This window comes from Aquarana catesbeiana, linkage group LG02 (assembly GCF_042186555.1).
Source record: "Aquarana catesbeiana isolate 2022-GZ linkage group LG02, ASM4218655v1, whole genome shotgun sequence".
In the NCBI taxonomy this organism is placed as follows: domain Eukaryota; kingdom Metazoa; phylum Chordata; class Amphibia; order Anura; family Ranidae; genus Aquarana; species Aquarana catesbeiana.
The window spans coordinates 542,927,914-542,953,072 of NC_133325.1; the positions used below are offsets into that span (position 1 = coordinate 542,927,914).

At 43.3% G+C, this 25,159-nt stretch overlaps 1 protein-coding gene across 4 annotated transcripts in view; it reads left to right on the forward strand.

Moving 5' to 3' along the window:
* The window catches only part of PM20D1 (peptidase M20 domain containing 1), a 387,280-nt gene that overhangs the window by 222,032 nt on the left and 140,089 nt on the right, over positions 1–25,159 (forward strand). For all 4 annotated transcript variants that reach the window (XR_012241709.1, XM_073615882.1, XM_073615880.1 and 1 more), the window contains exons 7-9: positions 7,652–7,727; positions 17,286–17,347; positions 17,454–17,532. Coding sequence is in view for 3 of the 4 variants with exons in the window: in XM_073615882.1 (XP_073471983.1) it covers positions 7,652–7,727; positions 17,286–17,347; positions 17,454–17,532 (217 nt within the window). In the remaining variant the exon portion in view is untranslated. The remainder of the gene's footprint in view (positions 1–7,651; positions 7,728–17,285; positions 17,348–17,453; positions 17,533–25,159) is intronic.

The window sequence follows — 25,159 nt, forward strand, 5'->3', positions numbered from 1 at the left end:
AAGAGCTATGGGTGGAAGTGACGTTTTGATGTCGCTTCCGCCCTGCAATGGTATGGAGACGGGTGGGGGCCATCTTCCCCTCACTCATCTCCATACCTAACAGGTAGAAGGATCCGATCGCCTCGGCCGCTGCGGGTCTGGTAAGTGGCGGAGGGCACCGGAGAGCGGTGGGAGGGGGGTCCCCTCTCTTGCCGCCGATAAAAGTGATCTTGCGGCGAATCCGCCGCTGAGACCACTTTTATCTGAAACCGGACCGCTCACTGAAGAAGAGGATACCGGGGTTATGGTAGCTAGCTGCTGCCATAACAACGATATCCCTCTTCAAAGTGCCAACGTATATCGTCGTGAGCCGGTCCGGAATTGGTTAACCAAAAATATGTAGAAGAATACATATTGGCCTAAACTGATGAAGACATTTTTTTATTTATTTTTTCTTATTTTTTGGATATTTATTATAGCAAAAAGTAAAAAATATAGTTTTTGTTTCAAAATTGTCGGTCTTTTTTTGTTTTATAGCTCAAAAAATAAAAACCGCAGAGGTGATCAAATACCACCAAAAGAAAGCTCTATTTCTTTATCGTACATCACAGGACACAGAGCAGTTTTTTCAACCATTTGCCAAACGTGAGGGACCCCGGACATAGATCTGTTGGTGTCCAGGTTCAACAAGGAGTTGGACAGGTTTGTGTCAAGGACAAGGCATCCGCTCGCATTCGGAACAGATGCATTAGTGATTCCGTGGGACCAGATTTCACTGATTTATGCATTCCCTCTGGTTCAGCTTCTACTGCAGTTTTTTTATTGGCAGCCCCAACGTGGCCCAAAAGGTCCTGGTACGCAGAGATTGTAAAATTAGTGGAAAAACCATGGTCCCTTCCACCTTACAGTGGCTAAATTCATGGGTTGGCTATTGAGGCCCAGATTTTAAACGATCAAGGGATTTCTGGTTCAATTGTGACTACCTTGATAAATGCAAGGAAACCAGCTTTTGGGATATTTATTATAGAATTTGGAAGACATATTTCTTGGTGTGAGGCCAAAGAATGGCATCCCCGAAAGGATGGCCTAGGTAGAACTATGGCTTTCCTACAGTTGGGGGTAGAAATGAAGCTGGCCTTGAGCACAATCAAGGGTCAGATCTCGACCTTATTGGTATTTTTTCAGAGACCAATTGCTTCGCATTCCTTGGTCTGGGCCGTTATACATGGGGTAGTTCATATAACTCCACCAGTTAGGCCACCCTTGTGTTCCTGGGATTTAAATCTGGTCTTGACAGTTTTGCAAAGACGGCCCTTTGAGCATATTCGGCATATTCCTCTAATCCTTTTAACAAGGAAATTGTTTTTTCTGGTCGCAGTGACCTCGGAAAGGAGAGTGTCAGAGTTGGCAGCCTTTTCTTGTAAGGAGCCATATTTAATTATTCATCAGGACAAGGTGGTGTTGCATCCTCATCCAGCTTTTCTGCCTAAGGTGGTGTCTAGCTTTCACCTGAACCAAGATGTCACTCTGCTTTCCTTTTTCCCAGAGCCTCGTTCTGTGGAGGAGAGATTGTTACATTCTCTCGATGTGGTAAGAACTGCCAGAGTCTATCTGAAAATGACAGCCCACATGCAGAAGACCAACTTTGTTTGTGCTGCCAGAAGGACCCAGAAAAGGGCAGGCAGCATCAAAATCAACTATTTCACAGTGGATTCGCCAGGTTATAATTCAGGCTTATGGTTTGAAAAGGAGAGTTCAAGCCTTTCGGGAAAGAGCACACTCTACCAAAGGAGTAAGTGCCTCATGAACAGTACGTCATCAAGCCTCAGATTTGTAAGGCCGCAACTTGGTCATCAGTACATACATTTACCAAATTTTATCAGATGGATGTAAGTCGGCAGGAGGATGTTGCGTTTGGACGCAGTGTGCTGCAGGCAGCAGTATAGATCTTCAGGCCTGATGGCGGCCCATTTGTATGTGTCTCCCTCCTCTCAGGGGCATTGCTTTGGGACATCCCAGATAGTAATTACTATGGCAGCTATGTGTCCCGTGATGTACGATAAAGAAAATAGGATTTTTCCTACAGCTTACCTGTAAAATCCTTTTCTTGGAGTACATCACGGGACACAGAGGTTCCTCCCCTCTTTACTGGGATATTCATTGCTTTGCTACAAAACTGAGGTACTTCCTGTATGGGAGGGATTATATTGAGGGGGACTTCCTGTCTTTTAGATGTGTCCATTCACCTATAGGTGGCGTATAACCCAGATAGTAATTACTATGGCTGCTCCGTGTCCCGTAAAGAATTTTACAGCTAAGCTGTAGGAAAAATCCTATTTTGTGAAAAAAAAAGGACATCCATTTTGTTTGGGTACAGCGTCGCATGACCGCGCAATTGTCAGTTAAAGCGACTCAGTGTCGTATTGCATAAAATGGCCTATAAATATAATTAGATGTTCTTGTATTTATACAATTTGTTTTCAGTATTTCTAATTTTAGTATGTACTGGCTATTTAAGATTTTTTTTTAAAAAATTTCTGTGAAAGGGTTATTTTACAAAAAAGGTAAATACCCTGTTTGTCAGCTATTGTCAAAAATAAATATATCTTGATTAGAGTTGGGCGAACGGTTCAGGCTGAGCAAAAGATCAGCCCGAGCATCGCCTGTTCGGCCTTTCGGGGAACACCCGAATTTACAGGGCGTTCGGCGGGTGTTCGCCGCGCCGAACACCCTGCAATGCACTGTGCACTGCATTCTAAGCCCTAATTGGTCAAAGCTTTGCCCAATTGGGGTGCAGTGAATAGCTGGTTGTTAAGGAGTGGTCCTTAACCAACCGATGAGTAATCAGCTGTCAATGGACTTCCCCGCTTTCAGCTGAATAAAAAAAAAATATTGGCAGCAATAAAAAAGTGAAAAAAAACGTCATGGGGGTCCCTCCCAATCCATACCGAGCCCTTCGGGTCTGGTGTGGATTTTAAGGGGAACCCCACACCAAAAAAAGGCATGCCCCCCCCAATCCATATCGGACCCTTATGCAGCCTGGCAGACTAGGGAAAAGGGGGCAAGCAAGCACCCCCCCTTGAACCATACCAGGCCACATGCCCTTAACATGGGGGTGGGTGCTTTGGGGCAAGGGGGCTCTCCCCCCCACCCACAGCACCGTGTCTCCATGTTAATGGGGATAAGGGCCTCATTCCCAAAACCCTGGGCTGTGGTTGTGGGGGTCTGCGGGCAATGGGCGTATCGGAATCTGGTAACAAGGGATGCTCCCAGAATAAAAAGTAATAAAAACACAGACCAATTTTGACAATTCCTTTATTAACCGCTTCAGCCCCGGAAGATTTTACCCCCTTCCTGACCAGAGCGTTTTTTGCGATTCGGCACTGCGTCGCTTTGACTGACAATTGCGCGGTCATGCGACGTGGCTCCCAAACAAAATTGACGTCCTTTTTTTCCCACAAATAGAGCTTTCTTTTGGTGGTATTTGATCGCCTCTATGATTTTTATTTTTTGCGCTATAAACAAAATAAGCAACAATTTTGAAAAAAACGCATTATTTTTTACATTTTGCTATAATAAATATCCCCCAAAAATATATAAAAAAAAATAATTTTTTCCTCAGTTTAGGTCGATCGTATTCTTCTACATATTTTTGGTAAAAAAAAATTGCGATAAGCGTCTATTAGTTGGTTTGCGCAAACGTTATAGCGTTTGCTAAATAGGGGATAGTTTTATGGCATTTTTATTAATAATTTTTTTTTTTTTATTAGTAATGGCGGCAATCAGCGATTTTTATTGTGACTGCGACGTTATGGCGGACATGTCGGACATTTTTGCCACATTTTTGGGACCATTGTCATTTATACAGCGATCAGTGCGATTTAAAAATGCACTGATTACTGTGTAAATGACACTGGCAGTGAAGGGGTTAACCACTAGGGGGCGGGGAGGGGTTAAGTATGTCCTAGGGGAGTGATTACTAACTGTAGGGGGATGGGCTCTGTGTGTGACGTTACTGATCTCTGCTCCAATGACAGGGAGCAGAGATCGAGTGACACTTGTCACTAGGCAGAACGTTCGTCCTCTCCGTGAGGCGATCGCGGGTATCCCCGCGGCGATCGAGTCCGCGGGACACATGACCCGACTCACGGAGCTCCCGACGCGCACGCAATGGCACGGCGGGGAATTCAAACGGACGTACAGGTACGCCCATTTGCCCAGCCGTGCCATTCTGCCGACGTACATCGGCGTGCGCCGGTCTGGAACCGGTTAATAAAAACAAAACACAATGTCTCCCGATGTAGATCTATCACTGCCGGACCCAAAAAAAAAGGAAAAAAAATTGCTCTGCATCAACTAAGGCAAACCGCCAAATGCCTGGCTTGCCATTTGACAGTTCTTATATAGGTAATGAAAAAACTGTGCCATACAAAGCGTGTAGGTGATAAAAAAAAAACACAAATACACATGTGTAAAATAAAGTTCATAAATAAGATGTTTTTGAAGAAATGAATCCACAGATAAGTCAATGTAGAACTCGAGGTTGTATAATCCACCGCTAATGCAGCCCGCCACCAGATGATAAAAGTTGGAAGCTTACCAGAAAGCCTGCGACTGCCCTTATTCAGGGGGGTCAAAACAGGCTTAGTAATGGAGGGTAGACTCCTACAGATGTCCCACAATAGATTTTATTTATTTATTTTATTTATTTCAGGTACTTATATAGCGCCGTCAATTTACGCAGCGCTTTACATATACATTGTACATTTACATCAGTCCCTACCCTCAAGGAGCTTACAATCTAAGGTCCCTAACTCACATTCATACATACTAGGGACAATTTAGACAGGATCCAATTAACCTACCAGCATGTCTTTGGAGTGCGGGAGGAAACCGGAGTACCCGGAGGAAACCCACGCAGGCACAGGGAGAACATGCAAACTCCAGGCAGGTAGTGTCGAGGTTGGGATTCGAACCAGCGACCCTTCTTACTGCTAGGCGAGAGTGCTACCACTACACCACTGTGCCGCCCAGATCCCATGGATTGTCCTGCCGGTCTCCTTCTCAGGCAGCTAGTCACCAGTAATCAGGGCACCAATGCAGGGAAAATGTTCCCAGGGACGCTTCCGGTTCTTCTTCCCAAGTCAGGTGGGCCACAGATCCCAAAAAAAAGAGAGAGGGGGACTCCAGTAGTGTAGACAAACTTTAACCAGTTGGTTTATTAAGTAAAAAAAGGGTTTAAAACAATTACAGCAAAGCAACAAGAATAAAAACTCCTTCACCGTTTAAAATGAGATCGCGCATGCGCGATACGCGCTTGTTTTGTGACCCTACGGCCGTTCCATCACAACTGATGTCATCAGGGGTACGCAATCACGCATGCGCCTTATAAGCCCAAGCGATGCGCCGTGCAGCGCGATCGTTGGCTAATCTAAAAACAGAGCTGTTATTTATTGGATACTCAGGATTGTTACACACAGCCTAGATAAGAAGAAACGCCCAAAGGCTGAATAGTCATCTAATACAAAGGGAGTAATCTAAGTATTTGTACAAGGGAGAAAGTGCATAATGCAGACAATGCCATCTAGTGGCAAAAAAATGAAAATTACCCAAGACCAAAATAGAATAACCCAAAAAAAACTTTACAGTTACAACTCAGTAGCCTTCATGCCAAGAACTCTTCATAAAAAGTCCTTGATATGAGATAATTATATTAAATAACCTACATACAAAAAATGTGTGAAGATATAAAGTGAATGTATCACGAGTGCTGTTAGATTGCTCCAACCGCCGCGATACATTAAAATCAAAAACATTTTTTAAAATTAATTTTAAAATTAATATAAAAAAAAGATATATATATATATATATATATATATATATATATATATAAAGAAATATATGTATAAGAAAAGAAGGGGAGGGGGAGAGTGAAAATGAACACCAAAAAGAATATATATAAGGGAAAAAGTAAACACCAAAAAAAATATATAAAAGAAAAGTAAACCAGGACAAATACCCAGAGGGGACATCAACTGTTATTAATAAAACAGTTGATGTCCCACTCTATATTCAATCCATTGGGGGCATGACAACCAAGTCTATAGATCCAGTTGGTTTCGGATCTAGAGATGGTCCTCCTACCGTTACTGCCACGCCAATGTGGGACGTATTTTTCAATGCCAATAAAAACAGTTCCCTTAGGATCCCTGTTTTGCACAAGATCATAATGTCTGGAGACACTATGCTTGTCAAAGCATGCTTTATATTAGTGATATGCTCCCCCAACCTAACATTTAGTTTCCTAATGGTACGTCCCACATACTCCAACCCACATGGACACCTGAGAAGGTATACAACACATTTCGTGGTGCATGTAATAAGTGAAATAGGTATTTTATTTATAAGGGTTGTGGGGTTGAGACCCTTGTCCCCATCAACATGCCCTCTCTGCCCCCCCCCCACCCCCCATGTTGAGGGCATGTGGCCTGGTGTGGTTCAGAAGGGGGGCACTTGCTCACCCCCCTCTCCTGGCCTGCCAAGCTACATGCTTGGATAAGGGTCTGGTATGGATTTGGGGGGGGGGGCACGCCTTTTTTTTTTTTTTGGCATGGGGTTCCCCTTAAAATCCATACTAGTCCTGAAGGGCCTGAATGGACTTGGGGGGACGCCACATCGTCTTTTTTTTTAAAACGTTTTTTTATTGCCGGCAATGGTATTGAATTGCCGGAAAATTAAATGTCATTTTTTTCTTTAGAAATTTAATTTTTCCGGCAGCATGTTCTAAACATGCTACAGATGCGCCACTTTACAGGCAGGCTAAGGGGACAACCCAGGCACTATATTTAAAAGGATTTTTCATTTTTTTTGTTGCATTTTAAGCATCTTTACAATCGCTGCTCCTGCAAAAACTATCTTTTTAAAAAAAATGTTTTGCATTGATACATGTCCCCCAGGGCAGTACCCGGACCCCCATACCTTTTTATGGCCAATTACTTGCATATAAGCCTTTAATATGGGGACTTTAGATTTCTCAAGTTTGGGTCCCATAGACTTTAATAGTGTTCGCCGTTGGGGTCAGAACTTTTTCTCTGTTCAGGAGTTCTGGTGCGAGCCAAAGGGGGGAGTTAACCTTGATTCTGTGTGAGTTATATATGTTTTAGGTATGTTTGAAACGGAACCCTAGGCAATTGATACAGCTATGTATTCATAAACAAACCATTATTTTTTTTTAATGTAACTAGTGTAAGATTTGATAACCGGTAATCCCATGTAAAACAACATTCAAGACTGAGGGCAGGACTAAGAAGCCAAGTGTGCTGCATACAAAAATGCTGACAAGGAACAGGCTCATAGATGAATTAAACAGAGGGATGGCTTTGTCAGTAATTATCTGCCCAATTAGCAGGCTGTGGGTGTGGAGATGGGAGCACTGCATTTTTTAAAATGTAAAAGAGAAATTAGTTTTATCCATTTGGATGTGCTGTGTGTGTTGGGGCTGTGTAAAATTAAGGACTGGGTGGACATAAATGCAAATCCTTTGGTAGGTGGAACAGTTACCTTATATGAATTTTATCTGTTTGCCTAGAGTTCATAGTAATGCCATGACATTGTTCCAAATGCTTACCATTTCCTTCTTTAAGTTTTCTGTTTCATTTTCATACATACACAGGTTAGAAAACCATCCAATGCCAAATATGTTTGGTGAAGGTCCCGAGGCTTCCATGTTTGAGCAGCTCTCAAGAGAGGTAAGGCTGTGCTATTTCATATATTTTGCACTGCCTTTCCTTTTATACAGCAGAGATGGGCAAATCTGTTGCATCCTCTCAGACATCAGGTCTTAGCCTAGCAGGCAAAAGTGCCTTTTTGAGTTGATTTCCAGAGAGAGAGAAAGAATCGCAGCTGTATCCAAATCAAATTGGAATCGCACCTGAACCCACATCAAGTCGCAATGGACACTATCCTTAAAATTGCAATAAAATCCTCCCTCAAATCGCACTGCACAAGTGTGAACCTAGGCTTAAAGGTCCCTTATTAATAAAAAAAATCCATTAAATAATTGAAACTCAAAGAACCTTGGTAACAGATTTGGAGATCTCAAATGATTTCCGACATATATAGCCAGGCAGGGCATCTTTTAGATAAACTGATCGAATAATCAAACTGGGCCCCTTGGCAGGAATACTGCAGGCTCTCCAACACAATCCAGTTCAAAGGTTACAGAATGCTTTGCTTCCATGTTAAGACACCCCACGATCAGTAACCCAGCAGCTGTGTTATACTACAGCCACTGATGTGCACTGTGAAGGGAGTGGTGCCACCACCAATGTGTTGTAGATGACGCATCACACTGTCTTGGATAGCAGCCCTCAGGATAAGAAAATGTGCTCTTAACCACTTGCAGCCTGCTCACAGTATATTTACTGCAAGCGGGCTGCAGCCAGGCGCTGTGACGTACGGATACATTGCAGTGAAACTCCAGATTTTTGGGCGTGCATGTGTGTCCTTGTTGACCTTTGCTGTGATTAGTTACAGCATAAGTTTTTGTAAGCAGATTTCAGCCAATGATTATGGCCGTGAACCTGCTGATCGGCTGTAGTCACAGCCCTGTGTCCTCTTTGTAAAAAGAAGACACAGGATCTGGCTGGTTCTTCCTCCCTGAGCGTTTAGCCCAAAGCCTTAAAGTGGATGCAAACCCGAAAAAAAAATGTTTAATTAAGGTTTGCACCTTGTACAGTATAGGATTTCATATCATCTGTGCCCTGTCTTGCCATGAAAGGTTAATCCAGCTCTGAGCAGTTCTCTTATCTTTTTTCAGTGAAATAAAAATGGACAGACCAAGAAATAGCAGTCTGTTTCTCCCCCTTGCTGTGAGTGACCGTGAGTGATTTACATATATCATGCACAAGCCTGAGAGAGACACATTCTGTGTACTTCAGATCCTCCCCCTCCTTTCTTCTTCAGCTCTCCAGAGTTGGCTGCTCCACATCTCAGCATGATTGGGCATGCTGAAGTCATGTTGTGGCTTTTCTGAGTTTTGACTGGATGTTAGTGATCATAGCAGTAGTTCAGTGTAAGAAATACACAGGAGAAAATGCACGTTGACAAGTGGAGTGTAGAGGTGGGCGGGGAGTCTACTGACATCACGACTTCACCCACCGAGCTACGGACAACAGACTCACCCACAGAATCTGCCATTTTTTGGGTCTCATAACAGACAGAGGGGAGACATTTGCTAGGTAAGGATACATGCAGGAGGCATGTATATTCTTATAGATAACCACTATGGCAGTAGTTTAGAAAGGATGAGAGTGGGTTTACATCCACTTTAGGGAAAAAAAGAATATTACATGTATGCCCAACATTAGGAGTGTGGCAGAAACTCCTAAAGTTGGCCATATAGGCAATGTTTGTGTAGAGGTCCTAAAATGCCAGGACAGTTCAAACACCCCCCAAATAACTCCTTTTTATTAGAAAGTAGACACCTCAAGGTGTTTTCTGAGGGGCATGTTGAGTATATGGAAGATTTTATTTTCTGCCACAAGTTTTGAAAATTTACAAAAAAAGTTTCTTATTTCTACAAAAAAGTTTTCCATTTACTCACACATGCCATGGGTATACATGGAATTACACCTCAAAACAAATTCTTCTACTTCTCCCAAGTATAGGGATACCACATGTGTGAGACTTTTTGGGAGCCTAGCCACGTACAGGGGCCAAAAATCCAGTGACCACCTTCAGGCTTTCAAGGGGCGTTACGCATTGGATTTCCTGACCACCTATCACATTTTAGTGGCCCTGAGACTTTGGAAGATGAGAGGCATGTTGAGACTATGGAAGATCTTATTTTTTTGCCACAAATTTTTCGAAACAGGGGAAAAAAAAATGTTTTTACACAAAGTTGTAATTTTACTGATATACTTCTTACAAATATCATGGGTATACATGGCAATACACCCCAAAACACATTCTGCCACATCTCCAAAGTATGGACATACCACATACAGTATGTGAGACTTTTGGGAGCTTAGCAGCATGCAGGGCCCAAAATCCAGTGAGCACCTTCAAGTGATCAAAGGCGTAACTTGCGCATTTGATTTCCAGACTACCTATCACAGTCTCGGAGGCCCTAAAATGCCAGGATAGTACAAACACACCACAAATTACTATTTTAAAAAGTAGATGCTCCAAGGTATTTTCTAAGTGGCATGTTGAGTAATTTGCAGATCCCATTTGTTGCCTCAAGTTTTTGGAAAATAAAGAAAGAAAACAAAAATGTATTTATTTTATTTTTTATTTTTTTCAAAACCTTGTGACTGAAAAATAGATCTGCAAAATACTTCCCATGCCTCTTATAAAATACCTTGGAGTGACTACTTTCCACAAAGGAATCATTTGGGGGGTGTTTGTACTATCCTGGCATATAAGGGCCTCCAAAACTGATTATCAGGAAGTCAAAGCCTGAAGGTGCCCATTGGATTTTGGGCCTTCATCTGTGGCTAGGCTCCCAATATCTCACACATGTGATATCCTCATATTCAGGAGAAGTAGCAGAATGTGATTTGTGGTTTAATGCCAAGCATACCCATGACCTGTGTGAGAAATCTCATTAAATTGACAACTTTGTGTAAAGAAAATGTTTTTTTCTTCATTTTCCAAAAACTTCTGCCAAAAAATAAAATTTTCCAAATGTGGAAGTTAACGCCCTTTGAACGCCTGAAGGTGCTCACTAGGTTTTGGAAGTAGCAGAATGTATTTTAGGGGTAAATTGCCACGTGTGTGAGAAATATATTGGTAAAGTCACCACTTTATGTACAAAAAAAAAGTTTTAATTTTCCAAAAACTTGTGGCAAAAAAAAGATCTTCCAAACTCTCAACATGCCTCTCAGCAAATACCTTTTATAGTATCTACTGTCCAAAAAGGGGTAATTTGGGGGGTGTTTATACTGTCCTGGCATTTTAGGGTCTTCAAAAATGTGATTTTGGGAAATCTAAAGCATAATTAAGGCCCCTTGAAAAGCCTAGAGGTGGTTATTGGATTGTGGGCCCCTTGTAAGTGGCTAGGCTGTCAAAAAGTCTTTCACATGTGGTATCTCAATCCTCGGGAGAAGTAGCAGAATGTGTTTTGGAGTGTATAGTTCCATATATACCCATGGCATGTGTGAGAAATATTTCATTAACCACTTCAATACAGGGCACTTATACCCCCTCCCTGTCCAGATCAATTTTCAGCTTTCAAGGCTCTCACATTTTGAATGACAATTACTCAGTCATGCAACACTGTACCCAAACAAAATTTTTAGCATTTTTTTTCATAAAAATAGAGCTTTCTTTTGGTGGTATTTAATCACCACTGGGTTTTTTTATTTTTTGCGATATAACTGAAAAAGGAGCGAACATTTTGAAAAAAAACACTTTTTTTTTAGTTTCTATTATAAAATTTTGCAAATAAGTCATTTTTGTTCATAAATTTAGGCCAGAATTTATACTGCTACATATCTTTGCTAAACTAATCCAAATTAGTGGATATTATTTAAGCCCCATACAAACTATTAGATTTTTGTCTTCAAATTTACCAAAACCATATAATATGAGGTCAAACCTTAAGAGTTTCAATTTGTATGCAATCAGGCAGGCCTCTGCACTACATGCTTTTGGTAAATCTGAAGACAAAAATCTAATAGTGTGTATGGGGTCGTAGTCTGTGTGAAAGTAAGGCCCCATACACACTATTATATTTATTATTATTATTTATTATATTTATTTATTATATATAGATTTCAGTCTTCCGATTTACCAAAACCATGTAGTACAAGGGCCTGCCTGATTGCATACAAATTGAAACTCTTAAGGTTTGACCTCATATTATATGGTTTTGGTAAATCTGAACACAAAAATCTGCAGAAAATTGTGTATGGGGTCTTATAGAGTCTACCAGCTATGATGCAAATCATTAACAATTGATCACACCTGATGTACTGAGGGCTTATCTAATTTCTTGAGGCCCTGAAATGTCAGGACAGTACAAATACCCCCCAAATGTCCCCTTTTTGGTAAGAGTTTTTTGAAGTTGTAATTTTTTCCCACAATTCTTGGGAAAATAAGGAATTTTTATTTTTATATACAAACGTGTCATAACAAGTTATTTCTCACACACAGCATATGCATACTTCCAATTACACCCCAAAATACATTCTGCTATTCGTCCTGAGTATGGCGATACCACATGTGTGAGACTTTTACACAGCCTGGCCACATACAGAGGCCCAACATGCAGGGAGCACCGTCAGGTATTCTAGGAGCATAAATTACACATATAATTTCCTGACTACCTATCACACATTTTTGAAAGTCCTGGAGCACCAGGACAATGGAAACGCCCACAAAATGACCCCTTTTTGAAAAGCAAACACCCCAATGTATATTCTGTGAGGCATGGGCTGCAGATAGGTACTCAGGTATTCTGATGGGATGCAGATAGTTACTCGGATACTTAGGGCTAGTGACATGTACTCTGGTACACTGATGGGTTGGTGACAGGTGCTCGGGTACTCTTATGGGCTGGTGACAGGTACTCTGATGAGCTGAAGATAGGTACTCCATAACACATGTGACCAGCTGTGATTGGACAAAGCCGGTCACATGGTAAAGAGACATTTTTATTGGGTCTTTACCCTCATCGGGGATAGGCTCTGTCCCCAGGGACGTGCCTCAGCCTGATCCCTGCGCAGCGCACAGGAGCGGCGGGATTGGGCGGACGTATAGACAAATGATGCTGGTAGGGAAGTGGTTAAAGTGACAACTTTGTGTAAAAAAAACCTTTTTTTTTTTTTTTTTTGTTATGTTCCAAAAACAAGCAATCGTGTACCTTATAACGCTGGGCAATGCTCCGCTTCTGCTGTTCTGAGCCGTGGCGAGGTACGTAATTTCCGCCCAGCGGCCGCGCATTGGCTCTTGGGATATCATCCCAGGAGCCAAGGAGCATCCTCCGCCTGCAGCATTGCGGTATTTGTGCGCCGCGCTTTCTATGATATGCACAAGCGCCGTATCCCAGAAGCAACAAGTGGGCTTCAGATGCCCACACTGAAGATGGGAGCGGGCTCACAAAGAAGACCAAAGTAATTTTTTTTTTTTCATACCAGAAAGAAAAATAAAACTAAAACATTTATTACTCATACTGATGTTAGAACTAGACGAGGGTGCGCTTCCCTACGCACCAAAAGGCCACTTAACTAAAATTTAACCTTTATTGTAAATCGTAAATGGTATGTAAATGACCATAACAGGTATACCTATAGGATGAGGTCAATGCCATTATTTATGAATCATTGTTCCATCTCTATGTGGTAATATTAACATCTACCAGGTTTAAATGGTGAAACTTCCTTGATATAAATATCTAGACAATATGAGGGTTATAATCTCCTCCTACATTCAATGTAAAGGCTCCAGGCTGTGTAAAGGGTATGTAAATTTAAGGTCTATTCGCCAACACCAACTGGTATCAAGAGATGGGGGTGGGTATATCTGTCGCTCCTCCCATCTATTGGCCACATATAAAAATGAGATGAACAGAAAAAGAGAAAGTATGCTAGTAAATACTTTCTTACTGAAGATATGGGCTGTCTGTCTTCTGTCCTCTGAAATTATCTATCTCTCAGATATGTAATATGGGTACACTGCTCCATGTGGACACAAATAACCACTGATGGACGAGCTCCACCACCATATCCACAAAAGCTTCTCTCTTAATCAAGACTGCATTGACAAAAGGCATATTTCACCCCACAAAAAATAAAAAGGGAGAGGAGGGGGGAAAGACTGTGTCAGGACAAAAATTAAATCATGTGAACCTAAATAAAAATAAAGTCAGAAGGTGCTCCCAAATTCAAATCACCCAAACCTAACATGTTTCACTTTTCAAATAGAGCTTCGTCGAGGTAGCAAAAATCAAAGAAAAGTGAAAAAAATGAGCAACCAAGAGTAGCTGACTGTTACATGGTGAAAAGAAAATGGCCATGTTAGGTTTAGGCGATTTTGATTTTGGGAGCACCTTCTGACTTTATTTTCAATTTAGGTTTGTCTAGTTCTAGTTTTTTTTGCCACAGTTAAGTGTTATCAATATCACAGGCTTTAGTACATATGTAATTTGATTTACATATGTGTAGGTGCAACCATCACATCTGTTTTTTTGTTTTTTAAAAAAAAAAAACAGCTGGAACTTCACTTTAACATAGGAATCATTCTCTTTTACACCTGTAAGTGTTACACTTACACATTACTTAACATGAAAATATAGATCTTGCTAGTTTTTTTGCAGACTATAAAAGCACTAATTAAAATACAACAAACTGATAATGTTAAATCTCCCTGTCCTATGAGCGTGCCATTACTGGTCACAAAAGCCATCTCAATGGACAGTAGAATGGTATGGTTTAGCCATGCAGTCTCCTTGTTACTTCCTGTGAGCTTGGGGGCCCATTCACCATGTGTTGGAACTGCTTTGGGCAAGTCTACCAAGGCTACACACATAAACAAGGCAATTTGCTATATGTTCTATTCAGTTTAAACCACTGTGCTGAAGTGTTGTGTGCCAATTAACCACTTGCCGACCGCCTTTCGCAGATACACTGCAACAAGGCGGCTTGGCTGCACAAACCGACGTACCTACATACCGCGCGCACTGCATACTGGGGGAGCTTGCACGTGGGTCCGGCGGACTTGATGTTGACTTGATGTTGGCTGGCCCCCCACGATCATGCTACAGAAAGGCAGAACGGGGATCTGCCTATGTAAACAAGGCAGATCTCCATTCTGACAGGGGACAACTCTGAGATCTGCTGTTCCTAGTGATTAGGAATGACGATCTCTGTGTAGTCCCAGTAAGCCCATCTCCCACACAGTTAGAACGCACCCAGGGAACCCAGTTAACCCCTTGATTGCCCCCTAGTGTTAACCCCTTCCCTGACAGTGTCATTTATACATTGATCAGTGCATTTTTTTAGCACTGATCACTGTATTGGTGTCACTGGTCTCCAAAAAGTGTCACTTAGATTCAGATTTGTCCGCAGTCCCGATCGCCGCCATTACCAGTAAAAACAATTAAAAAAAAATTAAAAGTCCCTAAATCTATCCCCTATTTTTGTAGACGCTATAACTTTTGCGCAAACCAATCAATATACGCTTATTGGGATTTTTTTTTACCATGCAAAAGAAATAAAAAAGAACCTCATCTTTAGTGTGTAAGTTTCTTGCCCTATCAATATACTGAGTAATGCAGATGAACAAAAGCAGATATGTTTGAAATTAGGCCTGCAAGACCATCATGACTGTTCCCATAGTTAAAGTATGTTATTCACAGGATCGCTAGGTGAAAATAAAGGCAAAAGGCCTGAAAAAAGAAAACAAATGTAGCCACTACATTTAACCACTTCAGCCCGGAAGATTTAGCCGCTCAATGATCAGGCCATTTTTTGCGATACGGCACTGCGTTGCTTTAACTGACAATTGCGCGGTTGTGTGACGCTGTACCCAAACAAAATTGACGTCTTTTTTTCCCCCCACAAATAGAGCTTTCTTTTGGGGGTATTTGATCGCAAAAGAAGAGCGACAATTAAAAAAAAAAAAACACAATATCTTTTACTTTTTGCTTTAATAAATATCCCACATTTTTGATAAAAAAAACACATATTTTTTCCTCAGTTTAGGCTGATATGTATTCTTCTACATATTTTTGGTAAAAAAAAAAAAAAAATCTCAATAAGGGTATATTGATTGGTTTGCGCAAAAGTTATAGCGTCTACAAAATAGGGGATAGATTTATTGCATTTTTATTATTTTTTTTTTTTTACTAGTAATGGCGACGATCTGCGATTTTTATCGGGACTGCGACATATCGGACACTTTTGACACATTTTTTGGGACCATTGACAATTATACAGCAATTAGTGCTATAAAAATGCACTGATTACTGTATAAATGTCACTGGCAGGGAAGGGGTAAACACTAGGGGGCAATCAAGGGGTTAACTGTGTTCCCTCACTGTGTTCAAACTGTAGGTGGGATGGGACTGTCTATGAGGAGAGAGAGATTGGTGTTCATACATAGTATGAACACACGATCTCTCTCTCTACTCCCCTGAAAGAACCGGGATCTGTGTGTTTACACATACAGATCCCGGTTCTCGCTCTCTCACGAGCGAACACGCACACGCTGTGGGCCATAAGGCGAAGCGACGTAAGGTAACGTCGTTTCGCCCAACCGTGCCATTCTGCTGCAGTAAAACTGCGGCGGCTGGTCGGCAAGAGATTAAGGACTGGTAGGCTGCAATATATTACATATTTGTTTCTGGGTTGGGATCCACTTTTATCCACCTGATGCCATCGCTATAGCTGAAAGATGGCTACAGCTTGGGTTTAGATTGCTGGGAGGGCGTACATGGACGTCCTCCCGTGCTCACGATACCCGCATGCCCTATGATCAACGAGTCCTTGGGGCTGATCACAGAACGGACTAAAGGGCCGATCCCGGCCCTTTACCACGTGATAAGCTGTCAGTCAATGACAACTGATCACATGATGTAAACAGAAGCTGGTAATCTGCTCTTTTTTTCCCCTCACATTAAAAGCGCAAGGAGAAAAAATAAGCCAATTATTGGCTTGTGTAAATGGGACATCGGTCCCACACAGTGACAGCAAATGCTGCTAACCAGTGCCACCTACCAGTGCCCATCAGTACTGCTATCCAGTGCCACCAATCAGTGCTGCCTATCAGTGCCACCTACCAGTGCCCTTCAGTGCCACCTATCGGTGCAGCCTCATCAGTGCAGTCTCATCAGTGCCCTTCTGATCAGTGCCCATCATTGCTACCTTATCAGTGCAGCCTTATCGGTTCCTATCAGTGCAGCCTATCCGTGCACATCAAAGAAGGAGAAAACAAACTATGAAAACTGTTTTTTTTTTTTTTTTTTTTCAAAATTTTCGGTCTTTTTTTGTTCTTAAACATTTTAAAACCCAGTGGTGATTAAATACCACCATAAGAGAGCTCTCTTTGTGTGAAAATATATGGGTAGTGTGTTGCATGACCACGCAATTGTCTGTCATTCAAAGAGTGACAGTGCTGAAAATTGGCTGGGCAGGAAGGGGGTAATAAGTGCCCAGTAAGCAAGTGGTTAAACTTTGCAAAAAAAAATATACTTGGCAGAATTTTTAAAATGAATTAGAAATGCTAAATTTGTATTGTGGATTTGTGTAGAAATACTGTATAGTATGTTGATCTATAAATATATCAGTCTTATTATTTTACAGTTTTCTTTTCCTCTCAATGTCATGATGGCAAATTTGTGGTTATTCTCTCCAATCATTAGCAGGTAAATATTCTACATTTCAGAACTGAATGTTGTAGAAAGATCATTACTTTAAGTCTGTAGTTGATGGTATATTGCCATTGAAATTCATGTTTTTCTTTATTTTTAGAGTTCTAGAAACAACTCCTTCAAGCAATGCTATAGTGCGGACCACTACTGCAATAACCATCTTTAATTCTGGATTAAAGGTACTATTATTGACATAATAATGAAAAAACTGCCATTTAAATGGCGCTGTATGCATACAGCGTCAGCAACGATCTTAGTTTTTACAAATAAATATTCAAATTGGAACTTTAATCAGAAGATTAAGTCCAGATAGATAACTTCATGCTGGCCCCTTTTGCAGGTATAGATATGTAAAACATTAAAAATGGGGCGTGGCTGAGTGGCGGATGTAACCAGACGTGTGCACTGCTCTCTCCGCCGAAGATCCTGTTCATAATATCAGGAACCATTAATCAAACCGAGACAGAAGTATAGTTAAATCACACTTGTTTAATAATAATAATAAGGTAAACAGAGTAGACGTAGTCAAAACAAGCCAGAGTTCAGTAACCAGATCAGGTAGTCAGCCAAGCAAATGTCAGAGAGCCAGAGATAAACGTAGTAGTACAGCAAGCAGGATCAGGAGCCAGAAGGAACATCAGCCGAGCAAGTCTTCAACAGCAACACAGGAGAAAGTCTCTGTGATGTAGGCAAAGGCAGAGATCAAGTGAGCTAGACGTCTTTAAGTAGGCAGGACTGACGAGCAGAATCAACAACAGCTGGGTAACTCTGGAGAGAGATGGAAGCTGGCAATTAGCCGACAGCTGTGCGGCCAGCTCAGAGAAGAAAGGGCTGAGCCCAGCCCTGACAGTACCCCCTCCTCAATGACCCCTCCCCCTCGGAGGACCACCGGGCTTGAGAGGAAAACATCTATGGAAATCACGGAGGAGGACAGGGGCGTGTATGTCCGAGGATGAGACCCAAGAGCGTTCCTCCGGACCGTACCCCTTCCAATGCACCAGATACTGTATGCGCCCACGGAACCTACGGGAGTCAACAACGGATTGTACTTTATACTCCTCATGGTTCTCAGCCTGTATAGGGTGAGGACATGGCACCGAGGTGGTAAAGCCGTTGCAGACCAAAGGTTTCAATAAGGAGACATGAAACACATTTGAGATGCGCATACTAGGAGGAAGGTCCGAGGTGTAAGCCACTGGGTTAATCCTGCAAAGGATATGGAAAGGCCCAATAAACTGAGGTGCGAACTTCAAAGAAGGAACATGAAGTTGGAGGTTGCGAGACGACAGCCAGACTCTGTCCCCAACCTGTTAGGAAGGCGCAGGCAGGGGTCTGCGGTCAGCATGGAGTTTTTACCTATCGTTGGCATGTTGCAAAGCCTCCTGAACTTGTGCCCAATTGGAACGAAGACCACGCAGATGCTCCTCTAATGCAGGAATACTCTGTGGAATAAACGGGTCAGGCAACATGGAGGGTTGGAAACCATAATTTGCCATAAATGGGGACAATCGGGAAGCAGAATTCAAGACACTGTTGTGAGCAAACTCTGCCCACGGTAATAGGTCTGACCAGTTGTTATGATGGTCAGAAATATAGCAACGTAGGAATTGCTCCAAGGACTGATTGGCTCGTTCTGCGGCCCCATTAGACTGCAGGTGATACGCAGAGGAGAAAGCAACCTGAATTCCCAACTGTGCACAAAAGGCTCGCCAGAACTGGGAGACAAACTGACTACCCCTGTCCGAGACAATCACCTTGGGTAGCCCATGTAAGCGAAAGATCTCCCGAGCAAAAATGGAAGCCAGTTCCTTAGAAGTGTGCACCTTCTTAAGTGGAATATAATGACACATCTTTGAGAACCGATCAACCACCATAAGGATGACAGTGTTGCCTTAGGAGTTGGGTAACTCCACAATGAAATCCATAGACAGGTGGGTCCAGGGCCTCTCTCCATTGGGTATGGGTTGTAGGAGGCCCACTGGAAGGTGTCGTGGAGTCTTACTCTGAGCAAACACGGAACAGGCAGCTACGAAGGCAGTTACATCAGCCCGTAGACTAGGCCACCAGAATTGTTGGGAAATGGCTCAGACGAGTTTATTCTTCCCAGGGTGGCCAGCTGCCTTGGGAGAATGGTAAGTCTGGAGCATGGCAGTACGGACACTCTCTGGGACAAAGCAGCGGTCACAAGGTTTCTCAGGAGGAGCATGGACCTGACCAGCAAGAATTTTGTCACCCAAAGGAGAAGCAAGACTGGTGCGAACCATAGCCAGAATAAGATCAGGAGGAATCACAGGAACCGACTCCAACTTGGAAGTGGAGGAAAATTATCGTGACAAGGCGTCAGTCCTTACATTCTTAGTACTGGGTAAGACTGAGACAATGTAATTAAAACTCAACAAGAAAAGAGCCCATCGCACCCTTCTGGGAGAGAGGCGCTTAGCCTCAGACAAGAATGTGAGATTCTTATGGTCAGTAAGAATGAGAACCGACACAGTGGTACCTTCAAGGAGATGTCTCCATTCTTTCAGGGCTAAAATGATCGCCAACAGCTCTCTGTCACCAATCTCGTAATTGCACTCTGCAGGTGACAATTTCTTGGAAAAGTAGCCACACGGATGCATAGCGCTCTCAGAATTAGGACGTTGAGACAGAAGGGCGCCAACTCCAGTCTCAGAAGCATCAACTTCTAGGATAAAAGGCAATGTAGGATCAGGATGTGCCAACACAGGAGCAGAAACAAAGGCAGCCTTGAGACTCTCAAAGGCCTTAATGGACTCCGGAGACCAACTCTGTGGGTTACTGTCCTTTCTGGTCATATCAGTCAGGGGCTTGAGTCGGGAAGTTACGAATAAACTTCCGATAATAGTTGGCAAAGCCCAGGAAACGCTGCAGAGGACGTAAACCCACGGGTCGGGGCCACTGTAGGACTGCCAAAAGTTTCTCTGGGTCAGTCGAAAAACCAGCAGTGGAAATGACATAGCCCAGGAATTTAACCTGTTCACGATGGAACTTGGACTTCTCCAGTTTACAATAGAGATTGTTTTCTCTTGGTTTCTGAAGCACAGGACAGACATTTGTGTGGTGGCTCTCCAGGGACTTGGAAAATATGAGGATATCATCAAGATAAACCACCACAGATAACTGCAACAAATCTCGGAGGACATTGTTAATAAATTCCTGGAAAACTGCCGGGGCGTTACAAAGGCCAAAAGGCATTACGAGGTACTCATAATGCCCTGTTCTGGTATTAAACGCAGTTTTCCACTCGTCGCCCTCCTTAATCCGCACGAGATTGTATGCCCCTCTCAAATCAAGCTTCGTGAAAACCGTTGCTCCCTTGAGGCGGTCAAATAACTCTGTACTCAACGGAATCGGGTAGGCATTCTTAATCGTGAAATGACTGAGACCCCTATAATCAATACAAGGTCTCAGTTCACCACTCTTCTTCTTCACAAAGAAGAAACCAGCACCAGCAGGAGAAGAGGATTTGCAGATGAAACCTCGAGAAAGTGCGTCTGCAACATACTCCTCCATGGCCTTATCCTCCAAGACTGACGAAGGGTAAACCCGGCCACGAGGGTGTATGGCGCCAGGTTGAATTGCGCAATCATAAGGCCGGTGTGGAGGCAAACTACCGGCTTGACCGTTGTCAAAGACATAGCTAAAATCGTGGTACTCCTCCGGCAGGGAGGAGAGTGAAGAGGTGCACAGGACCTTGGCTACCTTCTGGAAGCATGTCTCACTGCATTGTGTTGACCAGGAGAGAACCTCAGCACGGAGCCAATCAAAAGAGGGGTTGTGCCTCTGTAACCAAGGATAACCAATAACCAACGGAAACCTAGGTGAGGAAATTACTTGGAATTGGATGGTGAAGAGCCCCTACGGCCATGGACAACGGAACCGTCTCATGAGTCACATGGGCAGGCTGTAGAGGTCTCCCATCAAGAGCCTCAATGGCAAGTGGAGTGTCACACAGCTGCAGCGGAATCGAGTGCTGTGATACAAAGGCAGCATCAATGAACAGGCCTGCAGCCCCAGAGTCGATTAGAGCCTGTATCTCGATGGACAACTCAGCCCAAGAAAGGGTGGCCGAAACCAGGGGCTTATCCTGGATAACTGGGGACGAAACAACGCCACCTAATGTCTGTCCATGACAGGACCTCAAGGTTCGGGCGTTCCCTGGACGGGTAGGACAAGACTTCAAAAAGTGACCTGCCTGGCCACAAAGCACAATCTCTCCCTCCTCCTAAAGGCTCTCTCATCAGCAGAGAGACACGTGAAGCCCAAGTGCATGGGTTCATCTTCACTGACCGACTCGGTACCAGGAGGCATGGGAGGTGAGGGAGGCAAGGGTGGGATTGCAAAGCTCGGAGGCAAACATACATGAGGCTTCTGCAAGCGCTCCTTAAAAGAGAGTCTTTCTCTGAGTCTGGAGTCAATGAGGATGGCAAACGTGATCAACCTCTCCAGCTCAGTGGGTATATCTCAGGTTGCTATCTCATCCTTGATGGAATCTGAGAGACCATGAGAAAAAGCAGCCATGAGGGCCTCATTGTTCCAAGCAACCTCTGCTACCAGAGTATGGAATTCAATGGCGTAGTCGGCAACAGTTCTCGTACTCTGTTTGCTGGACATGAGGCACTTGGCAGCAGAAGAGGAGCGTGTGGGAATGTCAAATACCCCTTTAAAGGAGGCCACAAACTCCTATAGAGGAGAGGGTATAGAGGGTTTGCCCAGGCCAAAGCTCTCTCAGAAAGCAAAGATATCACAAAACCTACTTTGCTTCTGTCCGTGGGAAACGTCTGGGGCAGCATCTCAAAGTAAATCTCACCCTGGTTGAGAAACCCTCTGCATTAAACTGGATCACCCCCAAATTGCTGGGGAAGCGGAGTGGAACCAGACATACCTCTTATAGAGGTAATGCTCGAGGCGGGTGCCTGCACAGAGACTGGCGCAGCAGCAGGGATGGCCTGCAACTCAGTTTGTAACGCTATGGCAAACTGATCCATGCAGTGATCTTGCTTATCCAACCTGGAAAAAATATTACCAATAAGTGGATTGACTGTATCTTCTGAAATCATGGCCTTCGCCTACTATCAGGAACCATGAATCAGACCGAGACAGAAGTATAGTTAAATCACACTTGTTTAATAATAATAATAATAATAATAAGGTAAACAGAGTAGACGTAGTCAAAACAAGCCAGAGTTCAGTAAGCGCATCAGGTAGTCAGCCAAGCAAATGTCAGAGAGCCAGAGATAAACGTAGTAGCACAGCAAGCAGGATAAGGAGCCAGAAGGAATGTCAGCTGAGCAAGTCTTCAACAGGAATGCAGGAGAAAGTCTCTGTGATGTTGACAAAGGCGAAGGCAGAGATCAAGTGAGCTGGACGGCTTTAAAGTAGGAAGGACTGACGAGTAGAATCAACAACAGCTGGGTAACTGTGGAGAGAGATGGGAGCTGGCAATTAGCCTACAGCTGAGTGGCCAGCTCAGAGAAGGAAGGGCTGAGCCCAGCCCTGACACATAATCCTTGGGGTGACCTGTTAAAGTACCCGACCTGTACTACACTCACAACGGCAGCTTGGTAAAGCATAGCGGCATCTCCTAGGCAATATATACTGCAAAATATAATTGCTAACGGAAGCCCGTTCCTTCCCTGACCTGGTGATCCAAGATGGTGCCCAGACACATCACTTGTCGAAAAAGACAAGTATAAGGAGGCGGCGCAGAAGTTTTTTCAAAATCCACACCAAAGATACTGCATGCTGCCTCCTCATTTAGGGAAGACAATTCAGAAGAACAATCCGAGGCAGATGACACAGTACCGATGGAGGAGCGGGCCAGGCTGCAGACAGAGTGGGAGACAGTAAGTGCACAAAATCTCCCTCATACTGCATCATCTCCATCCCCCAGGGAGAGCCCGGAACCAACTCTGAGAGACATCATGGCGGCGGTCATTAACTACACCACCTCCATTACCGTACTGACAGAAGATGTTTCTTTTGTCAGGCATGACTTTCATAAACTGAGATAACATCAGCTCTAGAGGGACGGGTCAGTAATGTGGAGGATGATATGGAGCATTTAATGCGATATGTAAAACCAAATGTGATGATGACTGCACAACATGCTGCACACCTGGATGATTTAGAGAACAGGATGAGGCGCAATAATGTGCAGGCCATAGGTATACCTGAGAGGTCTGGGGGGGGAAATCGCATTGCTTTTATTGAGTCTTGGCTGCTCACAATGTTTGGGAAGAAGTCGTTCACTCCCATGTTCTCTGTGGAGAGGGCTCACAGAGTGCCCATGTGCCCCCTACCTCTAGACCATCCTTCTCGCACCTTCCTGTTTAAATTGTTTAAGACAGAGATGTGATTTTCGCTAAGGCATGAAATATGAGTGGTGCATTGGTCATGGACAACACAAAAATGTCCTTATTTTTGAATTACTCTGCGGAAGTGCAGAAGAAGAGGGCGAAATTCACAAATGTAAAACGACGTCTCAGAACTCTTAATCTGCAATACACCATGCTCTTCCCAGCTAAACTGAGAGTGGTGGCCAACGGGGAGGCTCACTTCTTTGAAAAACCTGCTGCTGCGACACAATGGCTAGACAGGGAGGAGAGATTGCTTCGAGCACGTACGCCTCCAAGACCTGCTGAGTCCTGATTCTCGCTATGAATCAAAGTGCTTTTTTCTTCTTCCTTTTTATGATCAAAAGGAGATCACCTGCCCACATTTGGAGGATAGGCAGAATACAGATGGCAATTTTTCGTTAAATAATATTCCTTTGACATATTCTGCTGTTGGAGGAGTTCAGTACAACATCTTTGAACTTCCACTGTTCTTCCCATGGTCCCAATAGGACAGTTGGCTTCGAAAGTTTCATTGTGGTGGTCCCGGTTGGACCACATACAGTCTTTTACAGTTTGTATTTTTTATTTTTAGTTTTTTTCCTCTTTTTCTGTGCTAACCTTTCTGCGGATGCCCTGCAGATTTGTTTACCCACCTGGATGCCTATACCTTTTGCCTTCCTTATCCCGACCAACTGCCATGTTGGGAATTGGTATGAGTGGAGAATGTTAACAATACATCAGTTGCCTTCTTCACTGATCGATTGTGAGACAAACTACTGCGCTACGTGCTTTGTTGGTAGCTGCCCACTGCCTGCGTTTCCCTTTCTTAATGGCTAACACAGTACGGATCCTGTCCTGGAATGTTCGAGGCCTTGGTAATCCTGTAAAATGGTTGGCTGTTTTTCGAAATGTAAAAAGACTAAGGGCAGACATCATATGCCTAAGGGAGACTTATCTATCACCTGATTCGTCTCATTGTCTGTCACGAAGATTGTTCATGCCAGTATCATGCAACCTATTCGACCTACTCTAGAGGGGTGAGCATATTTGTATGGCAGGGGACTCAATTTACATGCAGCCAAGTGCTCACAGACCCTAATAGTATTCTATGTAAATTGTATGGGGTTCCATGTATAATTGCAGGGGTGTACATCCCTCCACTGTTTTCGGCTGAGGTTCTCAAATCACTGGCGAGTTTTGTGGCCCGTCATCCTAATACACCGCTGATAGCGGTGGGAGACTATAATAATCTGTTAGACTCCCATTGGGATAAATTATCTCCCAACTCTCAAAATGATCCTTTCTCTGGGAAATCTGCTCACTTTTCTTGCCTGGTGGGGGAGCTTGGGCTAGTGGATGTGTGGAGGATGAGACACCCTACTACAAAGATGTTTTCCTGTCACTCGGCTACTTATGATGGCTTATCTAAGATTGATCTGGGCCTGGG